This window comes from Wyeomyia smithii, chromosome 2, assembly GCF_029784165.1.
Source record: "Wyeomyia smithii strain HCP4-BCI-WySm-NY-G18 chromosome 2, ASM2978416v1, whole genome shotgun sequence".
NCBI classification, from domain to species: Eukaryota; Metazoa; Arthropoda; class Insecta; order Diptera; family Culicidae; genus Wyeomyia; species Wyeomyia smithii.
The window spans coordinates 3,864,540-3,891,142 of NC_073695.1; the positions used below are offsets into that span (position 1 = coordinate 3,864,540).

At 39.1% G+C, this 26,603-nt stretch overlaps 2 protein-coding genes across 6 annotated transcripts in view; both read left to right on the plus strand.

Annotated features, from left to right (window-relative positions):
• The first annotated feature begins 570 nt into the window (after positions 1-570).
• Positions 571-13,581, plus strand: LOC129720869 (glycerol-3-phosphate dehydrogenase [NAD(+)], cytoplasmic). Of its 2 annotated transcripts, none has more exons than XM_055672740.1 (6): positions 571-1,073; positions 1,702-1,879; positions 10,022-10,601; positions 10,658-10,811; positions 10,871-10,963; positions 13,035-13,581. In XM_055672740.1, exons 1-6 carry the CDS (start codon positions 1,027-1,029, stop codon positions 13,048-13,050), a joined length of 1,068 nt encoding a protein of 355 aa, XP_055528715.1. In that variant the 5' UTR covers positions 571-1,026; the 3' UTR covers positions 13,051-13,581. The 2 variants fall into 2 exon arrangements, with proteins under 2 accessions (XP_055528715.1, XP_055528714.1); XM_055672739.1 differs by lacking the exon at positions 13,035-13,581 and adding an exon at positions 12,138-12,623.
• Positions 13,582-14,491: 910 nt separating this feature from the next.
• LOC129720854 (kinesin-like protein KIF13A) overlaps positions 14,492-26,603 on the plus strand; it is a 56,975-nt gene continuing 44,863 nt past the window's right edge. For 2 of the 4 annotated variants that reach the window (XM_055672690.1, XM_055672693.1), the window contains exons 1-3: positions 14,493-14,832; positions 15,234-15,379; positions 23,965-24,052. In XM_055672690.1, coding sequence (XP_055528665.1) covers positions 15,328-15,379; positions 23,965-24,052 — 140 coding nt within the window. In that variant the 5' untranslated portion in view covers positions 14,493-14,832; positions 15,234-15,327. Of the gene's footprint in view, positions 14,833-15,233; positions 15,380-23,964; positions 24,053-26,603 lie in introns of all 4 variants that reach the window. The other 2 variants (XM_055672694.1, XM_055672692.1) reach the window with 2 other exon arrangements.

The window sequence follows — 26,603 nt, forward strand, 5'->3', positions numbered from 1 at the left end:
CACTAGTGTTACCTGTTTTAACAAACTTTGTTTTAGTAGCAAAATAGATGAAATAAAACTAAAAATCGGCTTACAACTTGAAATTTTTGCTTACCTCCAGCGTGTTGATTATTTGCAACCAAAAATAAAACTTGCGTTAGTGAAATCGACCACTAATACTAGTGCAGAAAGGAAGGTTTATGGTCTGATGCATCTTACACAAAGCTTTATATCCGAAATAAATAAACACAAAAAAAGAAAGTTGCTGTAATTGTACCATACCATAATTTTACTCTGTTTTACATCAATTTTACATGAAATATCATTATCCAGAATAATGAAAAACCTTGTTTTCGTCATTTTACCATGGAAGTATCGTAACAGCAATGTTTTATCAATCTTGATATATATGTTTATAAAGACCTCTCAAAAAGTTCAGAGATTGTTAAAAACTTACTGGCAGCCCTGCATTTAGAATAAATTAGTAAAAGCCCTTTATCGCCGTCACTGCCTTTTCTACTAAAATGTCATCATTTCGTTCTGCCTTTCCCATGCTCATTCGGAATTTTCTCACAGCAACGAACGACGCAAAGACTGACGGAAAGTGACTACGATGGAACGCTGACTGTTTTCATCAGTCGTTATTAGTTTCTTGTCCGTTTCGGAAGCTGGTTAACCTTTGCTAAGACTTATCAGTAGTGAATCGACCAGAGTTGAGCACATTATCATTCCTCGCTGACACGGTCCGCAGGGTTTTGCAAGAGAAAAAGCTCCAAGATCGAACAACAAAAGCCACGAATAAATCTCGCGCGCCAGCTAGCCGTAGCCAATACAAGTTGATTTCCGTTGACAATTACATAAGGATTCCGTTTTTGTTTCTGTCGCGGCGGGTTGTGAATTTCAAGTGCAACCGAGTGAGGGTCGATTTTTGTTTTGCCACAGTTTCCACAACCGTGACGGATTTTAGTTGAAGCTCGACGGAAGCCAACGAAGGTTGTGTAGTTTCTTTATTCCTGTACTGTCCTTATTTTGGTCTGGTAATTATTCATGATGGCTGATAAGGTGCGCGTTTGTATCGTTGGATCTGGGAACTGGTAAGTACTATTCTATAATTTTTAATATTGGAAAAAATGTTCTATCGCTGATACACAATAAAGTACAAGGAGAATCAGCAGATAGATGAGGTCAAATTTCATAGTCTAAGGTTTCAGATTACGTAAACTTACTGCAAAATACTGAAGGGCTGATAAAAGCAGCAGTGACGAACGCAGAGTGATTTATCTTTTGTTTGCTATTATCTCTATTGTGGCTATTGTATCTGAAACAATGATATGAAAGATAGCTTAGCAATTGCCTTGCTGTGTGTAGTGATTTGAGGAAAACTCAGATTCTTGCAGACAGATGATTTTTGTTTTACTTTTAGCAGGTTGTTGGGATGGAAAAAATTTGTTTATGTTTATTAATTACGTTTCTGATAAAAATAAATAGTGGGCGGTGTGTGAACTGTGCTAAGCTCGTGACGTTCAATATTTACGCTCACATTAGACTGTTTCCTTTAGGGTGGTGCTATAGACTGATCATTTAACTTTTGCATGTTATATAAAGCATAGTAATTAGCAAACAATTATTTTGATGTGGGATTTGAATTCTTGAAACAAATATTTTGTTATATAAAAGGCACCAAATATATTAAACCTGTTCTACATCTTTGTGCTTCCATAGGGGTTCAGCGATTGCCAAGATCGTCGGTGTGAATGCCAAAAGGCTGCCCAACTTCGAGGACCGAGTCACCATGTATGTGTACGAGGAGATGATCGACGGCAAGAAGCTGACGGAGATTATCAACACCACACACGAGAACGTCAAGTACCTACCTGGACACAAACTGCCAGAGAATGTCGTGAGTACTGTCTGCCCCAAAACATTTGTAAACACGCGTCAAAATTTTGCATTTCCATCCGCTAGTCAGCGTTTGGCTCGCCCCTTCGGATCTGGCTTCACAATAGTGAAAGCTTGGTGCTATTTTTAGCAATCCTTAGTATTGAGTTGCAGCCAAGATCGATGCCAATGAAATAAGACGGCCGATGAGACCTTGGAGCATACCGCCAATCCGGCTAAAGGGCATAACCTTCCCACCCACCTAACAAATGTGGTTGGCAAATGTAAAAAATCAGCTCGCATCGTTGTCGGAAAAGCAAGCATCCCGATTCGTCTAGCATTGTTATTTTTGAATTTTTCCATCACCAAGCGGTACGTTTCTTATAAAAAAAATCAGCCAGACTGTGGAAGACGAGAGGAAAACACCAACAACCAGCCAACGGCATCATTTCTTGTGTAGACTGACTAACACAACTAGTTGATTAATGACGGTGCAGCACTGCTGCAAACACTTGTAATGATTCTTGATTAGCCTTCCCACTTGGCCGGCTTCTAGGATGTTGATTATACTTTATCTTATCAATAACTTGTCAACACCGCACCCTCGGGCACGACCAAAGATGTCACCCATCTTGTGAGGTTGCGGTTCAAATCACTTCTAATGAAAATATGGTCGAAAGATTATATAATTTGCCGGCATTATTAAGTCGAATTGAGTGGATTTTTAGATTGCGCGGACGGTTTTTTATTCGGGAGGTCATAGTCCAAACTTCAAAACTGATAACAGGTTTTTACTGTTTTGCTTTCGGGTGTTAACTCTAACAAATTGTATTTTTTAAAGGTCTGTTGAACAAAATGATCATTAAAAATGAGAAAGTGTAGACTTTTGTTCAAATTCAACAACGAAACGTTACATGCATAGGACTATACCGAACAGTAACATGTAACAAACATTGACATTGATCTAGGCCGTGAGAGTATGATTCCATCAATAGCACATAGACTAGCTTTGATAGTTGGGGTTAAATTTTGATCCACTAGAATGCAATTGCATAAGCAAGGCTGTACTGTTGCATCTGGGATAGCAGAACAGGGCAGCCATTAACCACTACACCACACGAGTCAAAAGCAATACTAAAATGAGCGCCAAGACAGCTGTAACGATAGTAAATAAACGCGAGAGGTTTGCCTGGCCCTATACACTATAGCTATGCACTGCGGTCCTCTTGAACTTGCAGTAGTTGCAGCGCATGGTTGCATTGATGATATGAATAATCAATGTCAGAAGCGTGTGGTAGTAGTACGGAGTAAAATTAGCTGGGTATTTTCCGCCAACAGTGTGTCAGCATCGTTTTTATGCACGTGATGGTTCCAGGTCCGAGGTAGAGCTTCAAGTGAATCGTAATGTGCTGTGTAAAGGCGCTTACATTAGTCTCGAAAAAAAAAAAAAAACTATTGAATAAAAGAGGATCTACAGAGGCATAGAATAACATCAAATGGTATCCAAACATTTTTTTTAAATCTCAAAACAGTTTGAGATTGTTGGTTTTTGAAAAGCTGCAATTGGAAGCAATTCTACTTCAGTTGATGTTTAATTATGACGATGCTGATTCCGAAGCTTTCCGAATCAAGTGAACAATTCAGGCTATCTCTGCTTTGTCTATTGACAATTAAGTTAGCATTATAATCGTCATTTTAGTGCTTTACGATCATTTGAGTGTTGTAGTTCATCGTAGTATTCATCGTTCAATCATTGGATCACTGGACTGGTATTGGGAAAACAGCTAAATACTGAGATCGAAATAAAGCTGAAAATTTTCCGTCAATCAAGGTTGGCGCGATAGCTTACGGAGTGAGAATATATAGGTGCCTAAAAATATACAAACGCTTGACTGCAGATTGACAAATAATTGATTGTCGAATTGTCTGTCACTTGTCACTTGTGATAAGGGATATGAGTAAATCCGATACTTTGCCTAAAATAAATTCGATGTCCCATCTCGATGCTCTTTTAGACAGATTTAATGATAATGATGTAGCGTATGTAGCGAAGTAGCGAAGCGTATGAGGATAAAGTTTTTATACAAAAAAGACAAAATTAAAAGAAGTTGTAAATATTAATTACAATAAAAGTTTTATTGAAATAGTTTTTCCTCCTGTGTAGAGCTCTTCTTCCCAATCTTTTTTGAAAGCTTTTCTTACCTATCTTTTTGAAAGTGCAATTAATGGCCTCCAATTGAGTACTAAATATTATTATTCCATTACATGGTTCTAAGATATGACATGTTCTGGTGATATTATGGCCATGATTAAAGTAGTACTTAGAACCGTATCATGTGTTTCGGATACTTCTAAAATTCGGATACTAGCCAAAACCCATCAAGCGACCACTATAATGACTTGGAATCCAAGAACTAGTTCATTAGTGGTTCATTAGTTTCTAGGTCGTAATAAAGTACTTAACAAGTAAAAATAATCATGAAAAAAAGCCGTTCGTTTTTTTCAACATAAAAAATTGTGGCGTGTTACCAGAATCGAACGGGGCCTGTATATACCCACGGCTCGATAGTCTAAAGATGTGTTGGTGGCCTATCAAATAAACAAATAGAAAGACGGCTTGTCAAAGGCTTTTAAATTTATTTGGGATGTTTTGACTTGAGAATCGCGTCGTATTCGATACTGAATAAATTTCAGGAAAGTTTGTAATTGACTTGCCTGTTTATCTAATTGGAAATACCTTTAGGAATCGTAACCAATTTTTCTGGGTTCTCTGGAACATCAAGTAGTTAACAGGAGAAGGAAAGTTATTACCACGCATTTCTCCAATATAACTGCTAAATTGTGTGTAGCATTTTTCTGCACTACACTTCTTTCTTTTAATTCGTACTGTGCTTCTGCCGCACGCAGAAAAAAAAAATAACGCACTTACTGCCCACATCACCACTGCGCAACTTCTTGAATGAATTTGACGAGCCAAAAGTTGATGCTCACAGACTGAAACATGATGTTTGACGAAATTTTGAATCCAAGATGGTGATTTCCGGGTTATGGAAAGCTGTATGAAACTGACACCATCCAAAATGACGTCTTTCGTTTCGTGAAAACCTAAGTCAAACTAGGGAAAATACTCAAATACTGTCCAGTTGATGTCTGATGCCACTTTGAAATGTGAACATTGCCATTTTTAATTGTAACATTAAAGAATGTTCGAGTATATCGAGTATAATAATGCTTTTGATGATGGTTATTTCCAATTAATGGGAAGCTAAAAGGCTCAAATATCGGTGTTCTCGTAGGCAGGCTTACACCTAGAGGTTGTAAACTGGTATCTAAAGTTTGATAGGGTGAATAAGTATGACACGCCGTTGTATCAATCGTACACTGCCTCAAAAGAAGGTTTTTATTTGCTGAATTGACATTTTTTGGTATTCTGCACACTGCAATTCATCACCATTGTTTTTATCGATGACGTGATGAAGTTATTTGGTTAGGTTAGCGACGAAGTAGCTCTTTCACTTGGTCTCTGAGAAAGAGTTAAAAGGGAAAACGCGAAAGAAAAAGTAGGATAAATCGCTCAGAAAGTAATAGAGATATCCAGAGGAAGAGAGAAAATAAACAAAACAGTGAGAAAGAATGTGTTAGAGAAGAGACGGAAATGATAAAAGTACAAGTTTGGGAAGAACAGAAAAAAATCACTAGGAGTGTATGCAAAGCCACGACCGCAAGACCTAGAACTACATACAGCTGTTCGTTACAATACTTGCATTGTTGTATTCGAAAGTGATCGCAAGTTTCTGTTTTACAATAGTTCAGCGCTAAGATTACGATAGAAATCTGTCAAAAAATAATGTGGTGGCCGCAAAAGATTCAACTAGGGTCGATTCACCGTCTATGAATATCATCCCAAATCCAGAAATTCTACTATAAGGTGGTATTTGATCATTTATGACTGCTTTCCAGATGGAAAGTTGTCACTTTCGATTTCAAAATGGCATCTAGAATCGATTTCCCTCTTCTGAGCCTCAACCTGGTTCCAAAAATATCCATATTTAACAGTAAATGACTTATTAACTTTTCAATTAAGTATACAGTTTATCCACAAAAGTACAATTTGTTGTTCAATTCAATATCGAATATGATACTGATCGCATCCTTGTGCTATCGCCGACAGAGGGAATAAGACATTCTTATGATAACACTGTGGAAACCCGGTTTTGTATCTACTTGAGTTCTGAATTCGGTCTCGTTAACAGTTGAAATATCGAAAATCCTCATTACGTACTCATTATAACAAGTTTTCTTAGATTTTCGTCAAAAAAATAATCAAAACTAGTTAAAATAATGCTTACATTGTTTTATAGATATGCTACAACATTATTGTAGATTTTTTTCGTGTTATCTTTCAACTTTTGCATCAAAATATGTTTTTATATCTAAACAGACTTATTTTTAAAATACGCAAATGTTTTTGTAGTTCGTATCTAAATATCAAGATATGTTATAATCCTGATAAATTTTCTTGAAATAATCATTAATTGATTGGAGAAAGCTTCAAAATACTCGAAATTTGTTATCTGAAGAAATGTCGACGATTATCGTCCAGCGCAGTTTGGTATCTATGTTGCATGAAATAACGTATTTAATATCATACTCTTTTATTTTTTTAAGAAACTCTTTCAAACATTCAAGTGTATGATAACAACATTTAATTTAATTCTGTAAGTATGATTATTCAGATATATTTCCGTTGGCCGTTTGTTATAGGTAATCGTTTGATCGGGAATCTGTTTTCACACTGAAAGCATCCCAAAACGTTAGCGTGTTGTTATAGACCTTGTTGAAGTTTTCTTGTAAGAGTTCTGATCACGCGACCCTCGTATATGGGTGCGGTATCATCTTCAAACAGATATAGTTTACCTTCACCAGGTAAATCAGGGATGTCTGATGTATAAATATCAAAGAGAATTAGGCCAATGATACTTCCCTGAGGAACACCGACATCCATGTTAGTAGTGTCAGAGCTGATGTTGTTAAGACAGAACTAAATGTTCTGGCCGATAAAAAGTCTTGGATACTAATCTTCAACAGGATGATCTGAAAATTGAATCACTGCAGCTTACAGACCAGACATTGTCGAGCGCCATTTCGACATCCAACAAAGCTATGGCAGATGCTTTAGCAACAGCTTTATTCCGCTTAACGATGTTCGTAACATGCACAAGTTGGTGGAGCTTTTCGAATAGTTTTGAAAGAGCGGAGAGGAGGCTAATTGGGTGATAGCTTTCGAACGAGATAGGATATTAACCTGGCTTTAATATTGGAAAGACCGAATTATAACGGAATTATAACCCTGTTACCTAATTGATGACAACTTAGGAAGTGGTTTGGCATTTCAGCCGGAGCTAGTAATTATATACCATCAGAGGATATGGGTGGGATTGGATTGAGTTTGTTTTTATTTATTTTTGTGAGTTTCCAGGAGGGTTTAGAGTAACTGTCTAGACCACTAACTAATTTGGAGAAGTTACGGTTACGCAATTCTTCAACTTTAGCTCTAATTATTTTGGTGAGATTATCTGACGAAATTTTCTTTTCTCGAAGACCAGTTCTCTGGTATTGCCTTGCTTCCGGAAGGTGTTACGAAACCTGATTAATTCGTTAATAGTGGGATTTAAATCAAAGGACCTACGGTTAACCTGAATCTGTCTGATATTTTTTTCGTGTGCCAGTTGAACGGCAGCTTGGATCTCCTCGACAGCCCTATCAATTAATCAATTAGAGTTAACACGCTCGACACTCCGTTCGAATGCCATCCAGTCGAAATGGTGATAGTCTTGGCGCGTTTGCTGGTGAATCTCATGACTGGTTTAGGCAGAATCAGGCTCTTATATAGGCCAAATAGTACCTTCCCGGTTTACTAGGTATATAATTCTGTAGACCGTGCTTGAGAAAGAAAGCATTAAGGAGCCAACCAAAGGTCGAATTCTGCGTTTTAACAAGGCTCGACAATTTTCAATAGTACAATGATTCGAATAATCTACTTACAATTTTCTGCACTTGGGCGGATGAAGAGCTGATTTTCCAATTGATCGCTGCAAGAGCGAAGTAAATCAATTGAAAACTAACCGACCTTTTCCGTTTTTAGATTATTGTTTTACATCCCTATGTAGTCGAACTTCCAGAGAGACGTAATTCTACGTCAAAATTGAAAACGACAAATTCAAAGGAGATATGATCATAGGATAAGAAATGAGAATAGTAGCAACTGAAAAAAAAACTCTTCACCTTTAAAATGAATTACAATAATGTCAATTTATAAGCAAATTACCTCTAATTACGAAAAGTTTGCAATCAATCAAATACAGTTTAAAACTGGCTTACATAACACCATCTGAGAATCTGAAGAAATATAAATGGGTGTAGGTGTAGGTATAACGGATGACAGCAATCCTTCGTTGACAATTCGCCTGTAATCGGAGCGAATAATATAAAAACATTTCAGTAAAGAATTATCTCATTTGCTTGCAGTCTAATTGGGTTGTTGATTCGCCGCACACATCCACAAAACTTGTTTCGCTGAGTTCACCCTTGAATGTTGCCGTAATTACGGCTTTATCGCTACCCTTCGTGTGGCGCAATCTAGGTAGGTACTTAAACTGTGAGTTTGACGGAAATAACAGATGAACGTCAATCGGTTCTAAATATGCGGAGGAAAAAACGCTGCATGAGATAAACGTAAATCATGCACATTATTGGTGAATGTGAAAAAAAAAAACAAGTTAGACTTCCGTGAAAGTTTTTTATTACATACATGCATGTATATGATTAAACAAATTTATACTGATGATTTGCACATTTTTTCGAAGTTTAGTACAAGTCTATTGAATAAATCCGCATTGTTTCAAAATGAATAATTGAAATTGATCACTAAACGATAGTGATAACAACTGAATGTAGGTAGCGCACATTAACCTTTCAAGCGGTTTGCAACTGCCTACTCTCAAATATTCAAATGTATGCGAGCCAAGCAGTAAAATATGCAATACATTGCAGTTCCTATTATTGTATAATTGTCTCTGTTTACCCATCACCAGCTGCGCAGATGTTAAAACGGTTAATCGCGTCGCAAGAATAACTTTTTGCTGCTTTGAGAACCCCAGCACCGTTCTGCAGCTAGCAAACATTTTCCTGTGGTAGTTTTCCACCGTATTAGATTTTAAAAACATTTTTTCCATATACCTACAGCAAATCAATCAGAGCCTTCTGTAAATTATTCAATAATATCAGCATTCTTGTGGGTTTTGTTTTGGTTTGCACTCAAACAAAGCTTGCATTAAACTGTTATCTAAGCGACGTTCACGATAATCAACGAAGTAATCAATCAAATTTAGGGAGGTTCAACTAATAGAGTACTTTCTAATTTTTTAGTTTCGCGTTCACACAGTGGTGAGCAGCGCTAACCAAAAAATGGCATCCTTTCTCGCAGCTGTGTAAAATTTTTCTCAGTATCGAAAAAGATGGAAGCACAACATTGGTATTAGCTACGATTTCTCCTTAATTTATAATTGAGAAGAACCTCCGCGTACGTATTTCTACTTAGTTATGGCTATACATACTATGAAGAATATTCTCATAAGAATTTTGAATGATGAGATCGGAAAAGAAACCTTGGAAAAATCTGAAACATCACAAATCTTCTAAGTCGACTAGGTACTCCAGGTTTCCACAATTTTTCTACTAAACTGCAAATTTAACGAATAAGTCACGCTAATAATTTCACTAACGTGCTCAAATGTACGCAAAAACCTGAATCTGCTAACTGAACATTAGCATTGTTAATAAGCGAATCAACGGAACATTTTGGACATCACTAATCAAGATGTTATTCGGTATCCTCGCATCACTAATAACAAGTTATTTTTACCAGCGGGGTTTTCGGAATGAGATAATTTTTCGGTGTTCATTTTGAGTTGATATTTTCAGATAGATAAATTGTTTTGTAGGCACGTTCTGTGCAAGAACAAACAACATTTCAAATCTGCTTTGAACCGGTTCAATGCTTGTAAAGCATGGGACGTGAAAGTATCGAAATGTACACAACCTTATTTTTTAAATTCGAACATTCAGTAACATCTAACATAATTCTGTCTTTCTTATCTCAAAGGTCGCCGTTCCGGACGTCGTGGAAGCTGCCAAAGATGCCGATATTCTCATTTTCGTTGTCCCGCATCAGTTCATCCGTGGTCTTGGTGGCCAGCTGCTGGGTAAGATCAAGCCGACGGCCGTCGGTCTGTCGCTGATCAAAGGGTTCGATGTCGCCGAAGGCGGTGGCATGGAGCTGATTTCACATATTATCACGAAGCACCTGAAGATTCCCTGCTCGGTGCTAATGGGTGCCAATCTGGCCGGTGAAGTGGCGGAGGAAAAGTTCTGCGAAACCACGATTGGCTGTCGGGACATGAAAATTGCTCAAATCCTTCGGGATCTGTTCCAGACGCCTAACTTCAGGGTGGTTGTTGTGGATGATGTGGACGCGGTGGAAATTTGCGGTGCGTTGAAAAATATTGTCGCCTGTGGTGCTGGTTTTGTGGACGGAATGGGACTAGGAGACAACACCAAGGCGGCTGTCATCCGGTTAGGACTGATGGAGATGATCAAGTTTGTCGATGTGTTCTATCCTGGTAGCAAACTGTCGACGTTCTTCGAGAGCTGTGGTGTAGCTGATTTGATCACTACTTGCTACGGTAATGTCTTGAACCTAACTAAAGATAAAGTTTACTAACTCTCGCTTTTGTTCAAGGTGGCCGAAATCGCAAAGTATCGGAAGCGTTCGTGAAAACTGGCAAAACGATCAAGCAACTGGAAGACGAAATGCTCAACGGTCAGAAGCTACAGGGTCCCATTACCGCTGAGGAAGTAAACTTCATGTTGAAAAGCAAAAGCATGGAGGACAAGTGAGTTCTAATTATGATGAAAACTCTTGCAGTAGCTGTAAACAATCCTCATCTTCTAGATTCCCTTTGTTCACGGCGATTCACAAAATCTGCACCGGACAAATCAAGCCACAGGGTTTCCTGGACTGTCTGCGTAGCCACCCGGAGCACATGTAAGTCGAACGCAAATCCACCAAACCTGCAAACTCAGTATCCTTGTGTTGGCTCCTAATTTATGTTGTTTATTATTTTTTTTAAATTATCGCCATTGTCGAGTACGAATTTGTACCTCACAAAAATACGGGTCAAATCAAAGCCAAAACCAACCAAAAACGAATTGCAAAACTCACAAGTATCTGTCAATGTTAGCAAATGTCACCATGTGACTAAGTTATACATTGACCTACAGCCATTCAGAAATCGGTCCTTAATATGTTCACATAGTTTTTTTTCTGTAATTTACAAAGTTATTTATGTTCTCACACAAACTACACTTATAATAGTTAAATAGCCACATAGAAAATAGTGCTTCACGTGCAATGATGTACAGTACCTAAATTCTTCGCGACGAATTTGCTAACAATTTCTATCGTCAAATTAGTTACCTTTTTCGATTATATTGTGTTGATATTTTTATTTGAGTGTTTACAATCAATTGTTGGATGTTATGTTTGTTCGTATAAAGTAAGGTATAATGTACAGAGATAATTACATAAAAAAACATAAAAGACGCGAGTTGCGTTCAGAATTGGTGTTTTACTTTTACCAGCCCGTGCGAAGTGTTCATCGTAAAACTACCGCGAAGTTGTTGTCACGCTTTAGCGTATGAGAGTATAAGGTTCCTGTTTAGAGTATGATTTCCAAAAGGCTGATAATAATCTTACTAACAAAAAATCACCGGTAAGCTCGTTTGAACTATCGAAAAAAATAGCTATTGGTGTGAAACTAAGCAGTAAAAACGCAAACATTCAATTACGAGTCAATTGTGTTCAAAGCTAACATATCGATGCATAAGGTAGAGTAAAAAATTAAGTCGACTAACGAAAAGATACTCAAATACAACACTAACGCTTTAATTCTGAATGTAAATCGGACAAATCAACAGCAAAGCTTTTACATTGTTTCCAGTCTTGAAGCAAAGAACCTGCTACTCCTATGAAGGTGTCCTTCGTGTGCTTTCCCTTCACTTTACGCTAGGGCATGCGTCTATTGGCTTTCGAATTGGCTGTTATACCTTAAATTATGCTTGTTTCATACAGCTTGTTTTTTCCCCGAAATAAATTGAAAATCGAAAAATTATCATCCATAAGTGTTTGTTTCATCTGTTTCTTTTTCGTACACTTTTAGGATTCAACGAGCAAGACTTTAAATTTCCAAAAAAAAAACTATTATAACAAGCAAACCTACACGCACACATTTTTCATGACAAACACTGTATCCCTTGCAATAATAGCAACCTTATTAGAATGAAAAGACTATGAACGACATTGCAGAAGCCGTGCCATCTAGACTGGTTCCCGATTCTGCCGGCATTTATTCGCGAAAAAAAAAAGACTTGAGAGATAAGAGATTATCCTAACTAATAATTCCAATGGTAAATGAATTGTTCCATTTCCTCTACTTCCAGTAAACGTTAGGTCATTTCTAACAAATACCCGAAACGAATATTTCTTTTTACATGTTGCTATTTGTCACAAAACCATTCGTTCCGTTACCTGTTTCGTTGCAACATCGTGCTTTACAGACCGAGTTAGTGAAAACCAAAAGAAAATAATGATAGAGATTATGCTAGCAATAAATCATAAATAAAATTTTAAACTGCACACCTACGAATTGGACCCGAATTGGTTTTTCATTCAGCAGAGAAATGTTCTGATTTTGGTTTTCCAGCGATGTTTGACTAACACTAATCAGTCAACTGTGAGTTTCGTTTCTTTCACGGATCGACACCCATTTCAAGGCGCAATTTCAAACATTAGTTTACAGAGCAAGCTAGAGTTACTGTAGATCGTGTTACCATGCATATGTTCGTTTAACCTAATTTGTTCGGTACTACTTACGTTGCGACACTGCCCCATTGTTACACAAATTAGGATTTTTTGTTTCGTTCGCATATGATCATGGTTCCGTATTTTATTCTCTGGTTTTGTTTCGGTAAGTACTATATAATTATGGCTTCGTTTCTCAATATATTTTCGAGTCTGCTGGTTACAGTATAATTTTCCACTTTTTGTTTTCTTACAGGCAAACATTTTCCTAATTTTTCCTAGAAAATTGTCACGTGCTTCAAACACTATCTTCTTGCTACGACGTACAACGCGAGTGTATAGTAGACCATCGGGTTCAACGAAAGGACAGTTGTTGTTATGTAATACAAAAAAAAAGATTTAGAGATATAATCCAAACGAGCCCCTCAATTGCCTCCCCAACGATGATGTGTGTAACTTTGGCCTCAGAGAAAGTAGTAATATTTAAAAGTATAGTCAACTTGGACAAAGCGTACCTATAATCCTACCAGTCACGTGACTGACTGAGATGATATCTCTTCCCGAATGATGAGGCGTACAAAAGTATTTGGTGATAGCCTATTATGATGATATTTTGTTTCAGAACTGTTGTAGTAAATTGTAATGTGTCGGTCGAATATTTTGTGCTTTGTCTGTAAGATACGCGATACGAACCGTGTTCGCACTGAAGAAGTATAAAGTAATTCTAGACGATTGTTAGTAAAAGAGCATAAAAATATTTACGAATGCCGGTAGTTTAATGGAATATTAAAGACAACAACAAAGGGCTTGCCTTTTTGTTCCGATGGTATCCGAAATCATTCGTTCAGTAGAATTAGCGTAGATAAATATCCCAAGTAACAATTTCTATGCTTAATGCCGTAAAAATATTTTAGGAGTTGTCTCGAAGCTAATCAGTTTTTACACAGCAACATATTGCATAAAAGTAAATCAAAATCAGGACATCTTGAAAGGGTTCTCAGATGCCCTCTGAGATTTGTTTTTTTTTTTCAATGCGTTATTCACCGTTTATCAATGGGGATTTACACAGCAACATATTGCATAAAAGTAAATCAAAATCAGAACATCTTGAAAGGGTTCTCAGACGCCCTGTGAGATTTGTTTTTTTTTTCAATGCGTTATTCACCGTTTATCAATGGGGATATAACTGCACGATAAAACTTATCCTTACAACAATACTAATCTCGTATCAAAGGATTATCTATGTCTTAAAGTAATATTGAGAGACTATCAGGTTTTTAAGAGTTAAGCACGTTTCATGGTTATTATATCTCCATTAATAAAATAATTTTTTTCCGCTGCTTACTTGAGTAACAGCCCTACACGAATGCAACCCTAGCAACCTCGTAACACCTTTGTATGCGAATGCGTTTCCGAAGGGATAACGTCAACTGTGACAGTTTGAAGAATGGAAAAATCCACATTGAATAGTAGTATTTTTCTTTTATACCCGCACACCCATTCACACGCGACGTAAACAAAGAGTACCGATCCCACTCGCACCACCGTTATCGATGCAATGAACGACGGATTTGCTGTTCCATTCATACGCAACTAACACAATCAACGTACAGCTCGGTTCATCGTACCTGACGGTGACGGCTGCTACTGCACTCTGCTCTGTTAAGGAAACTGTCATTCATGCGCCCCGCAACTCGTGTCCACACCTTCCAGCTCAAAACACTTCGATAAATTCCTATATCTAGCGAATGCAGCAGCGCACAAGCAAGACGGTTCGTTCGATGGATTTTGTGTAAATTCTACTTTCGCGACGACAGGAGGTGGTGCTTTCCAGTGCGTGTCAGCTTCCTGAAAACGATAGCGGTGTGCAGTAAAAGAAGCAAATTTTGAACGATATGAAGCAAGTACGATCGAATTCGCAGCTTTTTCTCTAACCCCCTTTCGGTTCGGTTGTGTGCCGAAATTTTGCTAACCTTTTCGAAAGCGGAACGCATCGGAATTAAGTTGAAACCTGCGGAAAAAGTGTGTGCGTACGAGCTTACGGTTATACGGTGGTAAGAAGAAAATTCCTTGATCCCTATTGGGTACCAGAGAAAAAAATTAGCCCCAAAAATCAAGATGGCGAGCAGCCCTCGTCACTAGTGTGAGAGAAAGGAAAAGATATCCTCTTCGCCTCCTTTTTCGCTGGAGTGAAGTGTGTTGTGTCATTCAGTTCAGTGCTGAACCATCGCGGCTCGGCAGGGAGCAAAATCGTTTTTTTCTCTGCAGTAGTAAACGAGGGCTTTTCATACTGCTGTCATTATTCCACACGATACGCTATGGTGTGAGTCAGAGAGAAGAAAAACAAGTGTACAAAGGTGTAAACCCCTTCAAACAGTGTTATTTTGCTTGCTGCCTGTGAAGGATTTTTTGATTGAAAAATATTTAATTCATTCGTTTTATGTTCATGTTTCAGTGTGGGTTTCATAATTTAGTTGATGTAGTTTAATGTTGCAATCAGATTGGGTGTGATTGTTCGAGAAAAAGGATAACATAGCAGGCCACCGAAAATGTCCGACAAAATAAGAGTTGCGGTGCGGGTTCGACCGTTCAATCGTCGAGGTAAGTTTTTTCTTTCATTGACTCATTTCCTCATATAGCTCCCCTCCAGTTTTCATCGTACGGATCCAGTTTTCGATCCCGTTCCGTCTACGGTTTGTGCTGTTGGCTGCTACCAGTTTCGTTGAAGTTAGTCATCACGCTTTGTTATGGTTGTTCACTTTTTGACCCTTGAGCCAAGGTTCGGCACACATATTCGTTGGCCACAAAAAGAGAGATTTTTTTTCCTCTGTGCGTGGAGCGAAATCAGCGTTTGACCTTCAATTATTAATGCAACCGTTTCCATTGTACAGCAAGAGCTTATTAGGTATATTGATGGGTGGAACACAAGCATCTGAAAAGCGATGTGTAGACTGTATTTATCGTACTAAAAGCGGCTTAAATTTCTGCGGCCTGCTCATCAAAGTAAGCGATGATGCAAACATTCGTGAAAAGTACGATAAAATTAGTCGATAAGCTTTCAGTCGTGTGTCGGAATTATGTGTTGTACATCTACGGTTCCAAATTAAATCAACGTTAGTCAAAAAATTGTTGAGATTATACTAGAGTATTTTTTCTATACATTATTAAGTTTCCAAATAATGATTCCCGGTTGCCTCTGAGGTTCAACTCTGGTCTAACAAAGGTTGTGTGCTCCTGCAATTGGTACCATTCTTCAAACCAAGACTCATAAATCCTGTAATGGAATTTGATTGTTTCAGTTGGGAAAGTAAGAGACGAAACCTGACCAACTGACAAAAATGTCTAGAGAAGGGTTTTCGTGCTGTTCATTTAGGTCACATAAGATTGCGTGAAAATATGCTGATGCTTCGGGCCATAGGAGAAACAATTTTGGTTTCCTTTCAACGTCATAGCCTATTTTCTATGGCAGTATGATAAAAATGTGGGAAGCTCCGTAGCCGCAAGGTTGCAGAGTCTTCTATGGTAAGCGGGTGGTCGTGGGTTCGAATCTTAGTAGAATCAGGCCATTTGGTTGTCAAAGGACTTTAGCATGAGTTCATTCTCAGGCTCCCCACCACGTACCCTTCCTTCAATCTGAATTCTACAGTACCTCTGTTGACTCTCCTTCTAACAAAAAAATAAGTCCCTATTATAATAAAACTGGTGTGAGTAACATATGAAAGTTCTCTCCAGGGAATTGTTATCAGGCGAATTGTTAGGATGGACAGAGGCTCGGTATAGTAGAGCAGTAAGCTTGAAACGGAAAGGTACAACTTACATACAAGCACGGATATGAATGATAAGCGTATCACTTACTTCAATAGTGATACTGCCAATAATATGAAGTGCGGAGTACAGAAAACACCTAGGCAACATCACAATAGATCTAATCTCTGGTCGCAGTGATGAGTCCACACAGAAAAAATGATAAAAATGTACCTTGTCTTGTTTCCCTTTAGACAGCACGAAAGGAAATCATTGTAGTCTGTCCAGAACCAGCTTTGATTCTGTATTCGTTCAACACAAGGGAGTTTTTATTACCGTGCAGCTTTTTTGTATTCATTTGCAGTGTGTAGAGTTTAAAAAGCCTCGAACGAGAATAATTCTAAACATTTACGGTTTTTGTTATTCGAATTCCTCTGTATAAAATTTTAATGATTTTTCCACCTACCTACTACAAAACCAATTCATAAACTGTACATTGCAGCAACAAAGTGGCATAAAAAAGCAACTTGAGAAAAGAGTGTTATGTTTGTCAACACAATATTTTCAGAAGATTATCTTATTGTGTGAGATTTATGGTTCGTTATGGTAAGCTATATAAGTGTATAAGTGCGAAAAATTACCTTCAAATTGTAGCAAAATTGAAACAGTTTCAGAACTGGAATCTATGACAATTCAGCTAAATTAACTGTTAATAAATGCATACCTACAATAATAGTTGTCCCGCCAAGCAAGTCATCGAGTAAGGACGTGCCGTGGTGGATCAAATAGCTTGAAAGTCTTCGAAAAAATAGTGGGAAACTTTTTAATAAAACAAAACGTACTTCAGACTGGGCTTCATACAGAAGAGCCTAAACTGAATACAGCAATGAAATGAGGAAATCTAAAAGGAGGTCTTGGTTTCAAAAGTATTAATTTATAGAAACGACTCCAGTTGTTTCCAGATTACAAAAGACTCTTTCTAATAAAGGAATATGTCATTCAAAAAAATATGTTAAAGGAAGGTTACATAAGGGTTGTCTTAGTTTTATCAAAATTTCAGTTATTTTAAAGTTCTACGATTTTTTGCATGAAAACTACCTTCCATTTTGATGGAATCTTTATAACTAACTCAGAATCGTGATTGGACGCATCCAAAATCATTCAGACCTATTTGGTCTATTTTCGTTATAAACGATGGAAAAAGTGCTGAATGATTTCATCCATTCATCTTACATGCAAACAATACCGCGTGCAAAGTTTCAGTTTCAGCATATACATGCGAGTCGAAGTTGGTATGGGATTGTATTCAATCTCTACGACAACCAACTGCAACAAACGTTGTTAATCTATACTGGGTGCCTGGTCACTGTGGTATAGAAGGAAATGAAAAAGCCGATCTCTTAGCAAGAATTGGTTCTTCAACTGCATTCATCGGGCCGGAGCCATTCTGTGGGGTATCTTCATCCTGTTTGAAATCTGAGCTCAGAGGCTGGAAATCCATGATGATTGATGCGAACTGGAGGGCTTACTCCAAAGCAAGACAATCTAAGCTATTCATTACACCATGTAATAGAATCACACGGAACCTACTCAGTATGAATAAAGCGGATCTGAGTACGTTAACTGGCCTACTGACTGGACACTGTCCGAGTAGGTATCACCTTAAATAAATAGGTAAACTGACAGATGTCATTTCTATAATTCTGAAGTAGAAACCTCGGAACACTTACTATGCCAATGCAGCGCATTGATTCAGCGAAGACTGCGTATTCTTGGAAAAGGTGTCCTTACGCCTAACGAGATATGGTCTGCTGAACTAACGAAGGTAAGGAACTTCATCAAAGAAGCCATTTCTTCTTGGGGTGAAATGCAAAGTCTGGGGGCGACTATCACTGATACCCATAGTGATGGAACGATCTGACAGTGCATATAAAGTGACGCGGAGTATACCACAATATATCTAACTAATGGTAGCAGTGGTCTAAAAAAAAAAGTTTCAGTTTGCTTATCAACAGCGCTCCATACGCTGGTTATGACAATTGAAAAGTCACTTTTAGCTAAAGAAATTGTTCTGAGCTCTTTCTAGGATATTGAAGGTATTTTTGATAACGCGTCCTATTTTTCAATGCCTAGTGAAATAAGCAAAAAAGGATTTCACACGAGTATTGTTGACTATGCTTGCAAAAAGAGAAACCACTTCGTCTATCACGTTTTTTCATATCATCTCAGCTGCCTAGAGCCGTAGTGGCTCGTGCCGTATTAAGAATTTTCCTCCATTCTACTTGATCTTGGCGTCGCCAATTTACTAGATGCCCCGATACTCTCAGAACCACCTACGTCAAGCCTCCGTGAGCAGCGTCACGGTTTCGAGTCCATAGAGAACTACGGGTCTAATACGGGTTTTGTACATCGTAAGTTTCGTACGGCGGTGTATGCTCCTGGATCGAAACGTCATCCGAAGGGCTAAGTTGGCTCGATTTCCAGCTTGAATACGTCGTTGGACCTCTTCACTTGTGTTGTTGTAGGAGGTTACCAGAAATCCCAAGTATACAAACTCCTTCACCACTTCGAGTTCGTCGCCGTCCATGATCATCGTCCGACACGCACACGTAACACGTTTGGTAAGTCGTGTCAGTTTATCCGGAAAACCGTAGTCGTGCATTATTTGTCATAGCTGGTCTCGATCGACTGTATCATACGCTGCCTTGAAGTCCACGAAAACATAATGTGTGGGCACGTTGTACTTCCGGCGTTTCTGAAGCATCTGCCGGAGAGTGAAAGTTCGATCCGTAGTAGCGCGTGCTTGTGTGAAACACGCTTGGTACTGCCCTACAAATTGATTCGCTAATGGAGATAGACGGCGGGAAGAATCTCGGAGAGAACTTTGTAGGCAGAGTTGATCAGCGTTATGCCGCGGTAGTTGTTGCATTGTGGCCAACTCCTTCCATCCATTCCTCCGGCAGTCTCTCGTCCTCTCAAACCCTAGAGATTACCCAGTGGAGTGCCGTTGCTGGTGCCTTTTTTCCATGTATATAGAGTTCTGCCGGTAGCCTGTCCTTGCCGGCGGCTCTGTTGTTATTGAGTAATCCAATTTCCCGTTTGATCTCCTTGATATCGGGAACTGGGACACTACTGTCGTTTGTAGGCACTCCGATGATAACTTCCCTTCCGCCTCCTTCGTCTTTCGGGCAACGAAAGGATGTCCGCAAGGAGGTGTTTTTACGTGGTCTTTGGTGGTGGACGATCTTCTAAGAAGAAGAAGGTTTCGAGGTTGCGGGATTTGCGGATGACATAGTCACCTTGGTAAGAGGAAAGTTTGATAACACAAAAAAAAACAGAAAAAATGCAAGTATAAAGGAGGGTCTCAGCATTAATCCAACAAAAGCTGTAATCGTACCTTTCACTAGAAAGAGGAAATTCAATCTGAAAACTCCCAAGCTTGGAGGAGTAGAAACTTTCACTACCCGACTATACTGAACTTTTGCAAAAGTTTCAAAGTACTCAATGTATGTAATTTTTTCGTGGATGCCAGAAATGAACAACGAATGAACGTACAGACTAAGTCTAAATCACACCTTCAGTCCTTATTCATTTTTCGTATCCTCGAAAAAAATTACATTCATTGGTTACTTTACAACGTGACCACTTAAACATAAATGAGTGGCAGCGTGTGACTCTCAACAGTGCTGTCACGATGGTCCTCCGGCGGGACTCGGGGTTGGTGCAGGCCTTAAAAGCCAGCCGTAAAACAATCAGTACAAGAAGCATATAATGTTTATACGAACCGTAACAATCGGCATAGATCTTGGCAACGAAAACGGACTAACGATTTGAAATTGGGATCATGAAATTGCAAGTCTGTTAGTTTTTTGGGAAGTACCCGCATTCTTTCCGACTTATTGAGGTTCAGCAAGTTCGACATTGTAGCGCTGTAGAAGGAAGGGAGTATCAAAGAAGAATTGGTAAACACGTACAGCGATAGTTACTCCATCTTCCAGAGCTGCGCCAACACAAGCTGGGCACAGCTTCCATTGTGATGCAGTAGCGCGTGATTGGGAGGTGGCCAATCGACAACAGAATGTACAAGTTAAGGATCAGAGGCCGTTTCTTTTAATCTTCAAAGTGCACAGCCTTCACCTAGGAAGTTACGATGACGATAAGGACGCCTTTTACGCGCAGCTGAAGCCTGCATACGATAGCTATCCAAAACATGTTACCGGAGATCTCAACGCTCAGGTTGACCAGGAAGAGTAATTCAGACCGGTTATTGGTGTATATTCAGCGCACACTGGCTCACGAACGAAAACTGCCTTCAACTCATTGACTTCATCGCCTCCAAGAACATGGCAATACGTAGTACCTATTTCAAGCATAGCCTCCCCTATCGGTACATCTGGAGATCACCACAACAGGCTGAGATACAAATCGACCACGTTTTGATTGACGGAAGGCATTTCTCGGAAATAAACGACGTCCGAACCTATTGTGGCGCAAACGTCGATTCTGACCAATATTTCCTGATGGTCAAAATGCACCAAAGACGTCGGTTGTCAACAACATCGGCTACTGTCGACCGCCACGGTATGGAGCGACTTAAACTCCCCGAAGTTGCGCTTGCGCACACGCAAAACCTTGAGGCACTGGTGTCGGATGAGGGAGAGCTTACCGAAGCCCCTCTGGAGGACTGCTGGAGTACTGAAAATGCAGTGGAAGGTGCGGTCGGAATAGACGAGAAGAGTGCAGCGCGGGTTTAGATACTGCAGTAGAGGACCCGTCATAACGCGAGTCGATAAAACAGAAACGAAGACAGCAGACTCACCTTTTCCGGAATAAAAGCGCCGCCTGGAAAAGCTGGAGTATGAGGAAATCGAGCAGCTGTGTCGTTCTCAAGAAACACGTAGATTCTACAAGAAACTAAACGCATCCCGAGCAGGCTTTGTGCCGCGAGCTGAAATTTGTCGGGATAACGATGGAGGAATCTTGCCGGATGAACGTGTAGTGGTTGACAGGTGGAAGCAACCGAATGACGAAGTGGCAGAGGACCAAGAACGACTTCGTCAGTACAGTGTTTGAGGGAGACATATGACACTCCACGATAAGGGAAGTTCTGGATGCTATCAAGCAGCTCAAATACAACAAATCAGCTGGAAAGCATGGCATCGCAGCGGAGCTTATCAGGCTGGGAGTGGGTAGGTTGGCTGTCTGTCTGCATCAGCTGATAGTCAAGATCTCGGATACAGAACAGCTACCAGAGGAGTGGAAAAAGAGAGTAGTATGCCCAATATACAAGAAGGGTAATAGGTGGAATGTGAAAGCTATCGAGTGATCACGATTTTCAACGCAGTCTACAAAGTGTTCTGCCAGATCATCTTTCGCCGTTTCGCGCCGCTAGCACGAAGGTTTGTGAGAAGTTATTAAGCAGGTTTTGTGGATGGGCGATCGACAACGGACCGAATCTTTACGCTGCGGCAGATCCTCCAAAAGTATCGCGAATACCAAGTCTCCGCCTATTCATCGATTTTAAGGTCGCTTACGACACTAACGACCGTGTTGAGATATGGACGAAAATGGCTTCCCTGCGAATCTAACAAGACTGATTAAGTCCACGATGGATGGTGCAGAGTGCTGTGTGAAGATTTCGGGTGCGGTATCAAGCCCGTTTGAAACATGCAAGGGACTTCGACAAGGCGACGGTCTTTGCTGTCTCGCTCTCGAAGATGTTATGAAACGCGGGGCATGATCTTTAATAAATCCAGTCAATTCAACTGCTTCGCTGACGACGTGGACCTTGTCGGAGGAACGTTTAAGGCGGTTGCTGAACAGTAACACCAAGCTGACGTGAATAGAAAAGATTAGGGTAGAAAAAGCAGAAGGGTAGTGATCGACGGAGATGAGTTCGAGGTGGTTGACGAATTTGTGTACCTCCGATCATTGGTATCGTCAGACAACAACTGCAGCAGGAAAATGGAAAATTGCAACTCATAGAATGTGACTTAAATTGTTACACCTATCCTAAAAAAACTGATGACTTTCGAAGAAAGGGAGGAGGAGGTGTCCAGTAGCTTTGGGATCTGCAATGGAATAGACAATGGTGAATACCAATAATAATTGAAAAGAAAAGTTTTCTGTGCCTCAGCGTTCCTCTTTTCTGAGAAACCTGGAGACACCTCTATGTCTATAAACCACGTTCTAATTACTGATTATTCCAGGTATACCGTTTGGATTAATCCAGTTATAATATTTTTTTTTAATTTGTATGACACTCCAGTCCCTTGATAATCCACGTGGTTTATGGTTGGTCCTTGAACCCTCTAGTGCCCAAGTTAATTTTCAGACAGACTTCGAAAAAATCACAATGAAAGTTCAAAAACATTTTTTAAGTATTGATTAAAGCTTTTTAGAGGTTCAACTGGAGACCGTCTTAAGGCGGCACTGGGCACCAGAGGGTTAATTACCATTTCATAATGTTATTTATGGGTATTGTTCGTAGATACACTACTGTAACTCAACTTTTTGTCTCTGGCACAATAGCACCCCCTAGAAGGGATTCGATTGGGCCAATATTCATGCATTTTAGCATAATTATTTCATTGTAACTTAACCATATTTGTGGCAGTTGTTAACTAAACGTTCAAATATGGTTAAACGTTCTTTGGATCCAATTCATTGCTTAATTGTGTGTATGCCTTTTAGCACAATCTCACACCGACAGACGGTATCTAAAAAAAAAAACAATTTCGTGACACTTGCTAACATGAATTGATAATTGAATTGCACGCCATTTTCGCCTGATGGTCAACAATCTGTAGCATTGAACCAAAACTCAATCACTTCACGTGAAATTGGTCCCCAAATAAAGTCAGAAAGCGCAAAAAAAAAACTAGGCACAAGCTGAAACGTTTGCACAACAAATCTACCATTAAGCGGGGTTATTAGCAAGTGCACCATTGCGTCGATACAAGCAAAAAAGCTATCCCCACTCGTAACGCAGAATCAGCGTAACACGATCTGTCCATTTCAACAGAACTCTGTAGGTGAATTTTGTTCATTTCCTAATTGGATTATCCGGTGCGATGTTTCGCACCCTTTTTCATATATACAGGCACAAACGGGTGCCACGATTTTCTTCTATTTGACTCATCATCATTTGAAGCTCTCCCTTCCTTCAAATAGAAGAAACGCAAACTGAACAACACTAGGCGTGTGTTTGCGTAACGCTCGGCGAGGGAAAAACACTCCGACCGAATGGGTATTGTACCGTGTTTAAAATCGCAACTTCAAGATGAAACTGAACGACAGAAAACGCTACCAGGTGACCAAGTGTGTAGGCTTCAAGCAAACAGCAGCACAGCCAGCCGAGAACGACTTCCTTTTTTGTTATAGGTACTGCGCGTTAATAAGGAGTCACTATTAAAATATTTTTTTTTCTGTTCTACTTTCAGAGCTCGAGCTTGCTACCGAGAATGTGATAGAAATGAATGGTTCACAAACGATTCTGAAATATCCTGCCACACTAGACAAAATGGAGAGGTAAGTTCGAGTTGGTAGAGGTTTCTATGCTTTGAATGCTTACAGGTGTTAATGTTGGTTGAGTTTATTGAAACTCCTATAGACTTGATATGGAAGCAAACAGGCGTCACTGGTCGCATACTTTTCTCCTGATAGCATATTCTGAACACTGAATCTGATGGAGTGAAAACTAAAAATACTTTTACTCCGGAATACACCTCGGTGACGGTGTTTTCTTTCAAGAACCTTTGTACGTTCCAAGCACTAGGCTCTCACCTCCGGACTTATTCACCAGTACTGTTGATGCGTGGATGAGTGGGAGATTTGCGAGCGAGGAAAACTTTCATTTCCATACCGTGGGGCGCTCTGTTTTATGACCGTCCGTCATACCGGGACGAATCCCGCTTCTCGACTTAATTTGAAATACACTTCCAACCCGGGGTTTCATTCATCCATTTTTCTTCGAAGAGAAATTTATTCATAACCATACCAACTGCGTTCTTTTCATTCGTTTGACGGGCAATCCTGGAGCTTACGCTTTACAGGACCCTTCTGTGCGCGCTTTATTTATTATCTATTTGGTTATTTATTGTCTCGAAAAGCAATAGCAGGTTCTTGTTAGCAGTTTTTGTTTCTTTAGTGGGTTGAATTTGAACTTTGGTAGTATAGTATACACGCTCGGAATTGCGTCACGAATTTGGTAGTAAGCGAGCGCGCAAACGATATTCGGTTGAAATATTGTCTAATGTTTGATATCGTTTATGGTTGTGCTTTACTAAAAATAGTTACACGCTCTAGGTTAGAGACCCTGTAAAGGATTTAACCACCCTAGCTCTTCTTTCAGTTCCATTTCCTAGTCCAATGATCATGATATAATTAATGACTGGGGTAGGTAACGCACACTGTACTTGGCCGTCATGATGGATTATTCATGATGGGCTAGCTAAGCTTGTATTTATCGCTTGACAAGCTCATATAACACTCCGGAAATTCGACAATTCGTGCACATACTTTCGCCGTTCACATTTTGATTGTTTTTTCGATAAGAAACGTGAAGCGTGCTTTGACACTTCATCGATGTCCAGTTTGGAATTATTCTTAGTCGTTTGTTTTGAGTTACTTATATGTTGGTTGGGATGAATGTTTTGCCAGGTTGAGTTAAAATTTGTTAATTTGATAATTCAGTTTGGCCACTTCTGCAAGTTTCAAATGTCTACCGGAAATTGAGCTTTTCCAAACAGTTTCCTTTTTGACCTTCTTTAACTTACTTTTAAAGATATTCTCTAGGCCGTTACAAATTTTATTTTCATTTTATGTCACCCCCCCCCCCCCCTCCCCTTCAAAAATCTTGAATATTGGAAGGGGAAGAAAAAAAAGCTCAAACCGTTTTGTTCATTTCATTGGTTTTCCGACAGCATAAATGCTTAATTTAGCAACAAACAAGTCAGGTGACAGCGAGACTGTCATCGAAAGGCAAGCGAAATGAATAGTAATAATAATAAATTGTTATTTTTCAACATTTATTTGAGTGCAAGTTACAAACGTCATAACTTGCACACAAACTTTGATCAAAGATATTTCTTTTTTTTTTCGTCACGGTGTTATTTATTTTTTGCCACCCCCTCTGCTAACTTTGATAACCTTGGACATAAAAAGAATTCGAAGTTTGTATCAGCCTTATTATGTCGAAACAAATTCTATAGTATATTTAAATTGGTTCATTGTGCTGTTTCTGTACTGTACAAAAAGCTGCAACAGGTTTATCAGATTAGCTCCGTGTCGCATTTTTATGTGTTTATTTTTGAGGATTACGGCCTGCAGGTGGTTCACCTTGCTATCATGCGGAATTATGTGGAAGCAAAAAATGCTCAAAATTACTCAATGAGAGTTCTCTAACGAAATAAGATCGATATAGATGATAAAATGTACTGTTAAATCGATCTCGAAACGAAAATTAAATAGAAATTTATATTTTGTACGAACACAGGAGTGCCCCGAAACTGCATAATATAAGTAAAGTCCTCAAAAAAGTTCTTCGTTTTGGTAGGAAATCTGTAGCTGCGGATTGAAAATAGCGCATTAGAACCAGTAAAGAATGCTGCCTAAGAACACAGCCATGAAAAAAAGAGAGGTCTGAAGAAATTGCTTAAATTTAAAGGATTTGGCCATGTAGAATTTTTACATATTTTACTATATCCTTTAATGCTCGCGATATAAATTTGTCGAGATTGTTGATTGTTAATGACGTAAAAAGTACCGGTCGATAGTGCTGATTTATTACGTGTTGGTCAGAATTAGTTATTCGGGAAACGCGGCGAACCAGATTTGCTTCTATGATTTGATTTAATTAGCAATTGTTTTTGTGGCTTCGTTGTGGTATGAATGATAAGCTTTACATTCATCTCGCCTATTTCTGTTTTTTTTTTGAATCTCCGTCAGAAAAAAATAATAATATTCTGCTTAAATGTTCTAACCGTATACAAATACGTAATGAATTCGAATTTAATAATACTTTTGAACTCTTATGTTAGTTGTAATAGTTCTGTACTATTCTGCTATCGGTGGCACAAAA

What these genes read in the sequence shown, in the direction of transcription:
- LOC129720869 (XM_055672739.1), top strand. Translation starts at nt 1,027, where the DNA reads ATGATGGCTGATAAGGTGCGCGTTTGTATCGTTGGATCTGGGAACTG. An exon ending in AGCAAAAGCATGGAGGACAA is followed by an intron (nt 10,812 to 10,870) that starts GTGAGTTCTAAT and finishes CTCATCTTCTAG; the next exon opens with ATTCCCTTTGTTCACGGCGA. An exon ending in CGTAGCCACCCGGAGCACAT is followed by an intron (nt 10,964 to 12,137) that starts GTAAGTCGAACG and finishes GTACACTTTTAG; the next exon opens with GATTCAACGAGCAAGACTTT.